The sequence below is a fragment of the Bombus huntii genome, chromosome 6 (assembly GCF_024542735.1).
Source record: "Bombus huntii isolate Logan2020A chromosome 6, iyBomHunt1.1, whole genome shotgun sequence".
Lineage (NCBI taxonomy): Eukaryota > Metazoa > Arthropoda > Insecta > Hymenoptera > Apidae > Bombus > Bombus huntii.
In genome coordinates this window covers 16,885,589-16,899,801 of record NC_066243.1, presented here as the reverse complement: position 1 = coordinate 16,899,801, position 14,213 = coordinate 16,885,589, and the positions used below count along the sequence as shown (strand labels likewise).

Here is a 14,213-nt window from a genome sequence, read left to right as displayed (position 1 = left end):
AATTATGTTAAATTGTTTTGAATGTGTTCATGTTTTACATTTAGATTGGAGAAGAAATAAATATATATATCGATAATTGCAACGTACAACCAATCAGGATAAGGAAATAGTACGCGTGACGCGTACTTCCATTTGCAAGTTATCCGGTTGCCTGATAAGTATTTACTTATAATATATATCATGCTTTAATAGGGATATTTCGAGGAAAAGAGAATTTCCATGCTCTGAGCGGTAGTGGCTGTCTTTTACAAATGGCGGCTTAGGTAGAAGCACGCTGTTTCCTTTAATCGGCAGATTTTTCATTAACGATTTTTGTGTATATATAGTAAATATTTAACGTTTTTGCGTGAGAATTGATACCGAATGAAACATTAGAGTATTGTACAGAGAAAAAAGCAAAATTATTAAAATTCTTAGCCATAAAATCGAGAAAAATGGGAAACGTACTGGCAGCCTCTGTACCTCCTCCACCTTCGCCGCCACCTCCAACCTCAGGTTTACTACCAAATTTAGAAAAACCAGATTCTTCCGAGTCACTGCAGTCGTCTAACAAATTTTCCGACGGTTTGAAAAATCCTGGTACAATCGAGGATCTTCATAAGAAATGTAAAGGTAAGGTACCCATGTATCTATTCGATCCATTTTCACGTAATCGATGTATTAATCTTTTTTCTTTTGATTATTCTTCTTTTTTATTATTCTTAGTCTTATTTTAAAATTATTGTTACGAAAACAATTGTATATACATGTATTTAAATATTAATTTAATCGTAGATGTATTTCCCGCAAACTTTGAGGGTGCGAAGCTGATGTTTAATAAAGGTCTTAGTAATCATTTCCAAATATCACATACGATAAGCATGAGTTCCATTGCACAATCTGGATATAGGTGTGGTTGAAATTATGAATAAAGTTGGGTACTATTTGGAAACGGATGGTCAACAACTGATACTAATGGTCGAATATGTTCAGGTTTGGTGCAACTTATGTTGGTACTCAGCAACCAGTACCTTCGGAAGCTTATCCAGTGTTATTGGGTGATATCGATCCAACTGGGAATCTTAATGCTAATATTATTCATCAGTTTGGCGAAAGGTTAAGAGGAAAATTAGCTACTCAAGTACACAAAAGTAAATTTACTGCTGTTCAAATGACAACGGATTATCGTGGTGACGCGTATACAGTCTCTTTGACTTTGGGTAATCCGGACATACTTAATGGTTCTGGTAAGCGCTCGAGGTAAAGATCGATTATGTAAAATTTTAGAAACGATTATGGTACGGAACGAATTGTTTTTTTAGGCGTTTTCGTAATGCATTATCTTCAAAGCATAACTCCATCTGTCGCGTTGGGTGGAGAACTCGCTTGTCAACGAGGGCCTGCTGTACCAGGAGGTCAAGTCGCTGTTCTCTCAGCCGCTGGAAGGTATACGAACGGAGACTCTACAATTAGTGGTAGTTTAGGTGCGTCAAAGGCAATACTCCCGATGAACCCAATAATCATAATATGGTCGCCTGCCGTAAGATTGCGAAATAATTCATAACTAATAACAAAATCGTTTTTCAATAGGTTTATCTGGATGTCATTTGTGTTTCCATCAAAAAGCTAGTCAGCAGCTGCAAGTTGGTGTAGAATTGGAAATTAATTGCCGAATACAAGAATCTACCGGAGCTATTGCTTACCAAGTCGATTTACCCAAAGCTGATTTAATATTTAGAGGTATGATAGAGCACGTAGTTGCTAGTTCTAGATTGTTTATTCTATCGTTAATTCGTTTACATTCTTATACTATTTTGTTCCTTCATTCCTTTTTTCGTTCGTTTGTTTGTACGTTCATTTTCGAAGCGCATTTTTATTATATTCATTATATTTATTATATTATAGGAACTATAGATACGAATTGGACAGTGGGTGCTGTTTTGGAGAAAAAATTACAACCATTACCATTTACATTTGCTTTAAGTGGTATGATAAATCATAGTAAGCCGCAGTTTAGACTGGGTTGTGGATTGATAATTGGTTAAGAGTAGCACGTAGAAGAGTGCGAATCGCATACATAATCTAGTTAAATGTCAGGAAGGAAAACAATGGAGTACCACAGCTTTTGAGGATTCTACTCAAAAGAAACTTGTAACTAATATCGACAATTGATGAATATCCAACCTGATTCCCTTCTATTTGTTGATTACCTCATCTGCTCGGCATCGTGTTTATATAAGATCGTTTTTGTTTGTTTATTTTTTATTAAAGAAACACCGTATCAACAGGTTTTCCTAATTGTGTATGTTTCTTCACTTTAAGGCATGCTGTCTTCATTATTCCCTTTATACATGATTTGTCGGGGTTGATCAATGTGTTCAATCGTTCGTCGACCGAGAGTTGTGGCTTGTAAATTTTCCGAGATAAGTGACATTCGATAAAAGACGTAAAGTATGTGACGATCTCATCGCGATCATGTCTGTTCTCCGAATATAAAGAAACGCGCTTGTACAGTAACGTGAACGATACTGTCAGCATTTTTTATTTTCGAAAATACACATGTATTCTGTTATACGCATACGCAACAGGATTAATTCAGAGGTCATAGAAAGATATATAATCGTTCATAGTAGAAAAAGGTGTATTAAACGAAAAATTTCTTTGGAATCGAACAGAATTATATAAAAGTATAATAAATTTTATGTTATAGGAAGAAACTATTTTTAATATGTTATTTATTGTAATTTGTAGAACTCTTATTCGAGGAAAAACCTTTATATCTCGAGTAAATTCTACGCTCAGATATACGTGTATGTATTGCAATTTATCGACTCGTTATTCAGTTTTCTTTGATTCAATAATTCTATCCATACCGGTAGAGAGCGTGTAAGTACAACGTAAACTAAAGCAAAAGAATAAATAGTATACAAGCATCGTTGTGGAACACGAGCTCCGTAGAAATATCGACTTAAATACCGAGCAGTATTATCAATTGGTTACGATACACTTTGTTCTTGCTTTGCCGTGCTTACGTATACTGATGCAAATACGTTTGGAAAAATAAAGCAGCGCGCACTCATATCGTTTAACGATGTTGACCTTTGACTCTCTAATCGCCCATCTTTATTTTAAGCTAATAACACGAGTTGTTCTCATATTGAACAAAAAATACAACCGTAATACGGTAACAGTAATATTTTGCTCGTTTACTCGACAGTTTGGGGATAGCAAATAGAAGAATGGGGAAGGGTGGGAGGGAGGGAGGGAGGGAGAGAGAGAGAGAGAGAGAGAGAGAAAAGAAGAAACATCTATGAGCGGATTCATTGATTAAGAACACGCTAAGATTTGAAATGAAATTGTCATGTAACGTATCGTTTATCGAGATTTGGACGTAGAATTGTCGATGAAACGTACATTCTCGCGATAACCGATCAAGATTTTCTTACGCTAAAGATTTATATTTATCTGAGTAATAGCATAAGTATACACGCGCATATATATATATATATATATATATGCACACTATACTAGCTTAAGAAAAAAATGTAGGCTAAACTTAAGAATAACAATGAATTTCCGCTGTTGCGAATCGTCTTAGCCTATTTATTCGTGTCGCAAACTGGTTTGTATAAATGGAGTTAAGCTTGCGTGGAGATGTTGATTGTTTCTCGACGAATACAATAAGCGATCAGCAGAAAAGTTAAGAGAGGCTGGCAACACGAGCTTAGCCGTGTACAGCGCGGTATGGAGTTTAAGAGCACGACTAAACCAAGTGCATGCGTAACTTTCATTTTTCCGTTCAGCGAATTTTTTTATGAACTATGAAATATGAAATATCGCGCATTATTCGCTAGAAGTGCATCACTACCTGAATTCATGTTTTCTGGTTGTAGCGTGTTATATGTATAGGGAGGATGAATTGGATTAGTACCCATTGATCCATATGATTGATCTTGCCAAAGACGGATGAATGAACATGATTGTCCTTGAGTTTCGGTATACATGCATAGCTTCCGGTAACGCGTTATCGAATCGTGACCGAGCAAAGCAAAGAGAGTACGATCAACACTTGCAGAAACAGTCTATAGGACAATACGTATTTCACTGAAGGAATGGAGTATCGTAAAACCCACGAATGTATAGACTATAAGGGTCATAAGACAACGTGAGTCATTTTTACAAACAATGAACACCGAAATTGCTAAAAGATGGTCGTGTTTTTTTTCTATATATGTACAGTACCTATATATACATTTAATATATATGCAAACTTACATAGTCATTTGTATTGTTATCATCGGTCGGTTGTTGTTGAAATTTTGGAAAGATTTGGAAAGACCGTTGAAAAGGTGTTTATGGGTAATTTGGTTATGTAAAGCACGTAAGCTAGGTTCAAGGAAAAAAGAAGCTCCATGAGTCACTTGAAAGATTCATATCGAAGGGAAAACTTATGTCAATGAGTAACCGACGTCGACTATTTTGTGAATCTTCGTATTGTTACGTATTCTTGTTACGTATTTGCGCGCGTTGGTTAGACGTGCAACTCGTCTAAATATTTCATTGAAATACTAGTCGAAGGGCATTCGAGGAATATTAATTCGATTGCTGTGTATTATTTGTAGCACGACGAGATTAATAATTGAGGTTGAGAGGGCAGCAGCGTAAACTAATTAGACACACAAAGGCACAAAGGTAGATGGATGGGGTGGAGGTATCGTGGATCGAGAGAAGGAGAAGAAGGGGAAGGAAAAAAGAGGGTAAAAGAGTAGGAGGGAAACCGGCAGGGATAATGATAAGGAGAACGAGGAGTTGACGAAGGGGCGAGGTAATGGAGGAGAAGCAGCGACTATATATGTTTATTGGTATACGTTTGCATATATGTACGTATATACGCGTACGATTGATAAGAAAAACACGTTGGAAAAGAAAGGAAGCGGCGCATGCGCTTTTCGCGAGGATCGACGTGTGTCATGGAACGCGAACGTGCACGAGGCGCGTATACGAACAGCGTCGATCCAAATCGATCAACGACGATGCGATCGAATTGATGGTGTGCAGTTTTCCTTGGTGCTATTCGCGATATCCCCACCGTTGAATGCGAACAAGTTGTCGATCGCAGGGGAATCGGGGCTTCCCCGGTTAGGCCAAAACTTAGTCCTTTCGAGCCTTAGTATTTGCCGTCAGCTTTCTTATTCTTTTCGAAAATTTGTTCATCTTGGTCGCCTCGTTTCCTTCGAAATTGAAACGCAACGCATTCGGATTCGTGCCTGGCTGACACGCGCAATCCGATTCGACTCAAGTCGATCAAGACTCGATTCGATTAGATCCAACTCGATACGATCCAATCCGATTGGATCGAACACCATTAGGCTGAATCGATTTAACTCCATCCGATTTGATTCGACCATCCACAGAGTTCTATTTCTCTCTCTCTCTCTCTCTCTCTCTCTCTCTCTCTCTCTCTCTCTCTCTCTCTCTCTCTCTCTCTCTCTCTCTCTCTCTCTCTCTCTCTCTCTCTCTCTCTCTCTCTCTCTCTCTCTCTCTCTCTCTCTCTCTCTCTCTCTCTCTCCTTCACACACACACACACACACACACACACACACACACACACACACACACACACACACACACACACACACACACACACACACACACACACACATATGCACACACACACACGCATACACACACACACACACATGTATATGCACATGCATACATACTCCGTTATGCATGCTCTCATTCTCACTCTATCGGTTCTTTCGCTCTTTCGCTTTCTCGCTCTGTCGTTCTTTTCGTCGAGTGCTCTCTTTGTTAGCTCCACTCTGCTCACTGGTCTCCTCTGTGTACATAATGCACACCAGCCTCGCTACCGATCTTAGAACAGTGGTCAACGCGTACACGATCCTAATCGGCAAACGGTGAAATTCGAAGGAACCTTTGAAGGAACTGCGAGTAATAAAATAATTTGTATATCGTTGGGATTTGCAGCGGTTAAACAAGTGTTGGCTGTGTTGTAAATTCCCGTTTATGTCACTTGTTCTGTGAAAGTACAAGCAATCGTGATAGCCAACGAGTTTCTAACCTCGACTGTAGTATTGCGAGTATACAAGTGTGACACGAAAAAAGTAACGCGCGAAGCAACGTTCGATTCGAGATTCGAGCTTCGAAGAGTTGTCGAAGTTTCGAGAACGATCCGATCGAAGATTCGTCCAGCGAAGGAGTTTGGCTTCGCGCGGTACCGTCATCAAGAAACGGGAGAGGGATGAAGAGTAGGAAATCCGATGATGAAATTCGTGGAGAAATGGCGAAACATCGACGACACATCAACGAATACGGTGAGCGTACTGATTCGGTGATTTCGCGATCCGTGTTTGATCGATTTAGCGGGTCGGCAGACACTAACGGTTAGCGAGCGATTGGAAACGATTCGCGGTCCGTTGATCGAATAGAATGAAGGAATGTTTGGAGAATAGTTTTGGAGGGAAGGTGACAAAAACGAGAATGGAGAGGAAAACAAAAAAAAAAAAAAAAAAAAAAAGAAAAAGAAAAGAACAAAGCGAGACTGCACGAGTTTCGAGAGCGTCGGAAAGAATCGGTTAACAACGGGCCGCGGTGGTCCGCGAGTCACTGGAAACCTGGGGCCGATCGTGGGGGATGTATATACGTTGGATATCAGAGTGATAATTCTATTACTGGTGACGATAACGCGATGTACGCGTTAATAACTGTCGTCGTTGCGTTTGCGTTTGCGAATCGGCCTACGAGATTTTCGTGAACGGCCATAGATTCGATACGACGCGACGCGACGCCAGGACGCCGGGACTATTCCTCGTCCGTGCTATTCTCTTGTTTTTCTTTTCTTTTCCGCCTATAAATTTCGAAATATTTTCGATATAGTTCGATAATTGACGCTCGACGAGCCGCGTATCAGATATACCGATATCGTATATCCTAAACAAGACGACGTAACCCTACCAAGATTTTTTCGTGGAATTTTGAAAATTTGTCCAATGTATTTAGGTATAATCATTCAGGTCGAACGAACCCGAGTAAAGTAGGAAGAAAAAGGGAACGAGGTACGGTTAAGTTCGTAACGCGGTATTATTTGCACGTTCGACCATGTTTTTAAAGCTGGTCTAAATATCGGCAAATTTTTTATTTTCCTTCCGTTTTTATGGAAACGGAGTTTTTCAGCAAACTTTTTCTATTTTTAATCGACGTCGGCTCTTGGACGGATGCGATACGACGTTCAGAGATACGAGATACGAGATACGTGGCAAACATCGTATTAAAGTCGCAGTAGCAATTGAAATTGGTTGGTAAAGACGAGGATCGTCGTCGAGAGATGGAATTTTTCGAGCGTAAAAGCTGTGAACGCAAAGTTCCAATGTTAGTTTACAGGGTCCAAGTCCAATCCTGTTATCACAGTTTTTCTACCATACGATGGACGTGTTGCGTCGTCATGGGTCAATGTACGCAACAATAGCGCGATATTAGCGTACTAGCGTTGAAAGTTACCCGTTAAATCAATTCGTTGCCGTGCAGTTTGCTCGTGTATATAGGCGTTTTCATAAATTCAAAAAAAAAAAAAAAAAAAAAAAAAAAAAAATTCCAATAGCCCTTCGTGCTCGATAAACGATCCGCGGAAAGAATCAGTTTAGAAGGGACTACCGCGTGTCGCGATATCTCGATAACCGATACGTTATTCGTAGATTATCGGTGCTGTTTAGCCGGTATCGGCACGCAACAGGTAACGACGAGAGAAGAAAGAGGAGGAGGAGAAAAAGGAGGAGGATGCGCTGTATCATGGATGTTCGAAAATGGCCGCTACGATGAAACGCTGCGAATGGTTAGTCGCTAACGCGGTTGAAAAGAATTCCTTTCTCTCGGCTCGCTCCGCCTTAATTCCACCCGTTGTTCGATCAAATCGCTCGTAGTAGCCCTTCGAAAACGGCGGAGCGATCCTTTGAAACGAATCGAAGAATCGAGTTCGGTGCGCGGATCTCGTTTCTTGGATTTTCGTTGCTTCGATCGACACGTCGGTATCCGTTTTTAGTTCTCAGCTTTCAACGATAGGTGGTTATAATTTGGCGAATACGCGAGAGGACGCTGCATAAAGACGGTCCTGTTGTCGATGCAACAACATGGCGCGAATTGCGTAATACGCAAAACCGAACAACGATAACAAGATTTGGTGGAGAAGCATCTCTTCGAATCTTACGATTCGTTTCTTATTCCATTCGATATGACCTGGCGCGATTATCTCGCTTAGTTTTGTATGCAGGGACCGTCAGAAATTCGATAGACGTACGAGATAGACATATAGGTTCGGTGTGGCGAGTTTTCGTTCTGGTATCGCGATTAGATCGATCTCGTATCGAGATTCGTTGTCGTTAAACACAACCTTCCTCTTCTGCCATTCAAGAGTCGGCCAAGTAGCGATTACATATCCCATACACCGCGTACCCTATACCCCATACCACGTATCCTATAGCTAGCGCATACCGCATACCGTGTTATTTACGATCCGTTTGGTTGCCTATTGTTTTCGAGTTTCTCGAAACGGTTCGCTCGGTTAGAAATCGTAACTCGCGAACGATCGCGAAATATTCCGAGCTACGTTGCTCGAGTTGCTCGCTTAAACTCGCTACGTATACGTATATGTACTTACTTACTTACTTACGTTTACTGCTTATTCGCTATTCGCCGCTTCCATCGGTATCGAACAGTCCAATTTAAATAGATTCGCTCGTTTATTTTTCATCGCGTATTTTTCACCAAGCGTACCGTTACGTTCGCGAGCTGATTTTTACGTGCATACGTAGCGTGTTCAAGGTTACTTGGACTGCCATTAGTCGAAAGAATAAACTAACGCGCGTATATACGTATGCTTGCAACGATTACGAAGGCCGAAACATTAGAAGGCTAGCAGGCTAAAAAACGGACATACGTTTTATTTACTTTAATATCCGTCGCCGGCGACGTCATTCTTCGTAATAGACTTTGATACTATATATCTGCAAATCGGAAATATAGTTTTTCCTCTAACGATAAGACGGAAAAACGAGCGAGTGTGCTCGTCTTTCTCTGTTCGAGTAGCTCGTTCTCTGCTCGTCTTTCTTCTCTCTCGTCGTAAAAAATTAAAAGAACGTGGTAAATCGGTGTCCACGCGGAAGGTCATAACGATCGATCGATCGATCGATCGATCGTAAACCAAAAGATATTGCGGATATCGGAGTAGCATCTGATTTTGTTCCCTCAAGGCGTCTTAGAAACAGTAATTTCTTTCACGTTAATCAACATGGCGCAACTTATGCTTACGTTAATCGTATCCATCGCGTGCTAAATCGCGTCAAGTCCTCTCGTTCCAGGATGCGTCTGTTCGTACAAACCTTAGTCTCTTTATTTTGTTCGTTTTAATTTATTTCATGCTTGTATCTACATCTTTAACTTATATATGTATATCCATACGTTAACGTTAACACTCCTCTTACTTTTGTTATTTTCTACGCCAAAGGCTACACTTTACTTCCAGTTCAAACAAATAAATAAAGATAAAACGAAATAAACTTTCGCGTCCGCTAATTTCGATGCGACACGATATCCGATGCGCGCGTTGTCTTCTATCTCGACTGCGTGCTAGGTGGAATAATGGTTGTTCCATCGAGCAGCATGTGTATTAGCTACGACGTACCTACGAGTTATCTCGCGGCACATTGTTCTTCAACGAAGAAACGTTTGGCATCGTTGTATCGGTCCGCCCACTCTCTCGAATTTTGCCTATTCCAGATTCAAATCCGTGATCGGGTTTCGAAGCGATTGAACGGTACGCGATCATCGCGAATCAATATTTAGATAAAGAGCGTTTGCTTTGCGAACGTCCTTTTCGCGTTAGTCTACGTCGTTAGCCGTCTACGTCGAACGTTTCTCTTGTTTTTAATTGCAGACTCTGCTCTGTCTCTCCGGTCTGCTTGCCCCTCGCTCTCCTTTGTTCCGTTTCGCATCGTCGCGACGATAATTTCCATCGAATGCATCAATTCGACGTAGCGAACCATTTTTCGCTTTGCTCTGTGACAAGAAGTAAAAATGAAAAAAAAAAAAAAAAAAAGAAATGAGTGGAATCACGATTCCAGTAAGTTGGGAGCCACTGTCGGTGTGCAACTACTCCAGATAAGGTATCGGCCGACCGCCGGTCTGCGATAACGCTTCGCAGCATGACCCAACGTAACGCGCATCGTCCTGCTTAGCCTCGTTTCCTCCTCCCTCGTTGGTCTTGGTCCGCGTTTACTTTCCGCTGCCGCTGCCACCATGACGGCCATCGTCATCGTCATCACCACGATTGCTGCCACTACCACCACCATCACCACCACACCACCACACCACCACACCACCAGCATTGCCACCGTCACCGTCACCACGGTTGCCACTCCTCGTACTTTCCCGCGGCTCTCCTTCCCGCGTGCCGTACTTACGCCGCACGCCTGACTCGAAAAACGAATAGCGTAACGTATCGTGTTTGCGTTCGAATTCTTGCCAATTCCTGATCACGCGTTAGAAATACGTTCTATTCGTCGCAAGTTAAACGTGCACGATCGTTTCGTCCTTCCGAGCTTCGTTTCGCCTCTCCGTCCTTAGACCTTCTCCGTCTGCACACTTTTTTCTTAACGTTGCGCATCTAAAACTACACGTTCGCACGTGTTTCAGCCACGTTATTCGTCGCGAGCGCGAACGTCAACAGAGAGAACGTCGATCGAGAATCTAGAAATATTTCGTCGTACGGCCACCGATCGCGTTGTCGGACTGTCTTAGAGCGCGAGCGCGTGCCCATCGCGATACATCGATATTCGGTACCGGTTTTTAGTCTTCTAGCTGGCGAGTCGAACAGATTTGCCGAGTCGATCGGCTGCGATCCGGGAAGGATCTGTCGAACGTCTGAGAAAGAGGATGGGAGGCGGAAGAAAGCTTTTATGGATAAGGGGTGGAGTATACTTTTGGAGTGCAGGAGGGAGAACATGAAAACGATAGAGGCGCGATAGAGGCGATAGAGACGATGGAGGTGATAGAAACGCTTACGTATATCGAGCGTCGGAGACACAGCACAATTCCCGGTGATAGGGTAATCTTTCATGGACAGAGATTAGCCAAGGACGCGCAGATAAACCGCGACATTGTTGGCATTCTTTTCTTTCTCTTGCTCCTTTAACATTCCTCCCTTCTCTCCTTCTCCTTCTTCTTCTTCTTTTTCCTCCTCTTCTTCCTCTCGTTTGGCGCCAAGCTGTTCGGCCGACGCTTTCGTTAGCTCTGCGAAACGTTTTTGCTCGATCGGGCGATTCTAGCGGATCGTAAGAGAGTGCGGAAGAGAGAAACCGTCTAGGCACGTACACGACACGTTCCTTCGTCGAGAACACGGTGTGGCCACCTGCGAGCACGTTTATAGGGGTGTGCCTCGCACACGAGTCCTTTGCAAACGCGGTTCTTTTATTGTCACGTTGAAAGAGGCAGCTGAACAATCCTCACGGAGCGTAGGCGAACATGTACGTTCGTAATCGAGAGACGAAATCGGCGTATTCGTTGGCGATCGTCGTGATCGTCGAAACGACGATGGGACGATCGACGGTAAGAGAGAAAAAGAGGTTATTTTCCCACGTACGAAGCGAACAACGGAAACAGAAAGTTGGGGTCAAAGATGAAGCGAGCGAGTGGCGTTTCGTATGGTTGGCAGGTTTGCCGTTTCGTGCCGTACGTGGATGCGGGTGTTATCGCGAGGACGCCGGACGAGTCGAACGCCGTGCGAGTAGGAATGGTTTTCGAACGAGCGGAGAACGGGTTCGGTATGTTGTCGTCTCTGGTTTTCCCGCGGGGAAAACGTGCACCGAGCCGCGAGTCCCTTAGGAACGCGAACACCGCCCCGAAAACGCCCCCATCGAGTTGTACGGCCGGTTATCTACGCGTACCAGACGCGAGATCGGTTCATCGGTTTCATACGTTCAAACTTGCCAACCCTCCGACTGAAAGCTGCTCGTCCTAATTCCACGAGTTTGTCTCCTCTTACTTCTCTCTTTTCTTTTTCTTCCACGAACTGTCGTACATTTTCGCCGTTCTTGATCCTTCGCTCGTTCTACGATTTCTACGATCGGTATCTCTCAACGATACATCGGCAATCGCGCGTTGTACGAACGTGAACGATAGAATAGGCCCATCAGAAATCCGCCAACTGAATATTCGCGAACCTTTTCCAGCGGCGAATGACGAACTAATGCCATCTGTTACTCGCGGTTCGAACGATTTCAACCACTAGTTCGTAGCTGCGGTAAAATTATCGAAATCGGCACTCTTACGCCAACAGATTGCCGGATGACCACGCGTTTTCCGCGAATCACACTGTTTTTCCCAAGCAGAGCCTTCCCCAGACACAGTGAAAGTCAGATAATTGACTGTAGATTAGGCGAATCACGGTGTTGGTGAGGCTGCCTTAACCTTTGCCTAGTTAAACCCTTGATAGTGCGCAACCTTGCTTCATCACGGAGAGACTCGTGGAGCAACGTCGTTGCGTCCCCTTCCCGTACCTTTGGTATTCTGTAAACGTAGTGAAAAATCTAGGAGACGTTGACTCTGGTCACGCGGTTTTCGGAAAGATTTCCATAACCGTAATGCAAAGCGCCGCTCGAGAAGCCATCGCGGTTATTTCCGTGAAACCAAAATTCGCTCCGTCGAACAAATTTTTTCCGTTACGAGGAGTTCGTCGGAAACGACAGCGTGGCACGACGTCAAGTACGCACGATGTAACGCGTGTCAGGAATTTTTGCTCTTCCGAATCTTCGAAGGGAACGTGGGAAATGAATGATCGCAACGCGTAAACCGATGGTAATCCGATGGAACAGGACAGTAAAATAATAAGGAGACAAATATTTGCGGTTGTCCTTTCGAAAAGCTTGGTCGGTCGTCTCGCTGGACGAAAAACTGTACGCGCGACCACGTATCCGTAGTTTACGCGCGGCTTTGTTACCCAAATGTTACACCCTTTGTCGGAGAGAGAAAGAAAGAGAGAGAGAGAGAGAGAGAGAGAGAAAGAGAGAGTCTGCAGGTCTCTCTCTCTCGCTGGAATAAGAACACGGAAGCGAGGAATGGTCGAGGAAAGACAAAGAACGTTTTCTGCCCATCGGTTAATCCCTGTGGGATTCCAAGCGGGGACGGATCCGCGATTCTCCAGTGCAACAACTTTCCTTCTCTCATCGCGCGTATCTCTACAACACGCTCGTACGTTTGGAGGGCTAATTTTGTTAATTACCGAGTCGGAATTGCGCGATTCAACGATGCAGCGTGACGCGATGTGACGAGACGCGATACGACGTCACGCGACGCCAAGTTTATCGTTGGAACGTTGATTCATTGTTTGGTCGAACAATCGACCATCATCGACCAAGAAACGAGGCGTTTTGTCTTTCGTCCTTTCGTGGAAAGAAACTCGCACGTATCGGGTGGTGGTAAGACGATTTAAAGCTCGGCAAGTTGAAAAGGGTAACGGAAACTATTCGTCCTCCCCTGGTCTCGTCCCGGGCATCGAACGACCGCTCGTTCCTTCTCTACGTTTCTTTCTCTTTCCTTGACAAACGTAGATTTTGTTATCGCTCGGGGACAGGAGTCCGGCAGTGAAACCGGATGTCCGCCCGCGCGCAGGATGTGACGTCAAAACTGCTGCTCGATGGCAGACCGGCGAATACCGTAAACCTACCCACCCGTCCGCCTCTCTTGCCTGCTTGCCTGTTAGCCTGCTTGCCTGCCGCCTTGCCTGCCGCTTTGCTTGCTTGCTTTGCCTGTGCTTTGCTTGCCTGCCTGTTTGCCTGCTACGCAAACAATTTTTCGCCCACCCCACACTCTCATTCGTTCACCTACGACGTCGGTTATATATACCGATCTTTTTTTATTATTATCATCCCTGTTCTGTTTATCCTTGTTCTCATCGTTGCATTTCTATTTCCATTTTTTCGTAGTCGTGCCAGTTGTTGTTTCTTATTACGTTCGTATAATCGTGGTAATTGGTGTAGTTAAAAGCTATTGGCAAATATCAAAGGTGAAGAACGCGTTTCCATGAAATCTAAAACGTAAACGTGCGTATAGACTATTCGAGAAAACGCATTGCCTCAACCCTGATTTTTTCACTTGACCGTAAACACGCGAAGCGCCTCGTTTGTACAAGGACAAAGGAACGAGTACCGTTTTCTAAACTGACC

At 43.4% G+C, this 14,213-nt stretch overlaps 2 protein-coding genes across 4 annotated transcripts in view; both read left to right on the top strand.

Moving 5' to 3' along the window:
• The first annotated feature begins 227 nt into the window (after positions 1 to 227).
• Positions 228 to 10,094, top strand: LOC126866272 (mitochondrial import receptor subunit TOM40 homolog 1). Its single transcript, XM_050619644.1, has 6 exons — positions 228 to 612; positions 775 to 889; positions 973 to 1,226; positions 1,302 to 1,463; positions 1,570 to 1,719; positions 1,885 to 10,094. Exons 1-6 carry the CDS (start codon positions 435 to 437, stop codon positions 2,022 to 2,024), a joined length of 999 nt encoding a protein of 332 aa, XP_050475601.1. The 5' UTR covers positions 228 to 434; the 3' UTR covers positions 2,025 to 10,094.
• LOC126866255 (box A-binding factor-like) overlaps positions 6,182 to 14,213 on the top strand; it is a 31,716-nt gene continuing 23,684 nt past the window's right edge. For all 3 annotated transcript variants that reach the window (XR_007689825.1, XM_050619593.1, XM_050619592.1), the window contains exon 1: positions 6,182 to 6,317. Coding sequence is in view for 2 of the 3 variants with exons in the window: in XM_050619593.1 (XP_050475550.1) it covers positions 6,245 to 6,317 (73 nt within the window). In the remaining variant the exon portion in view is untranslated. The remainder of the gene's footprint in view (positions 6,318 to 14,213) is intronic.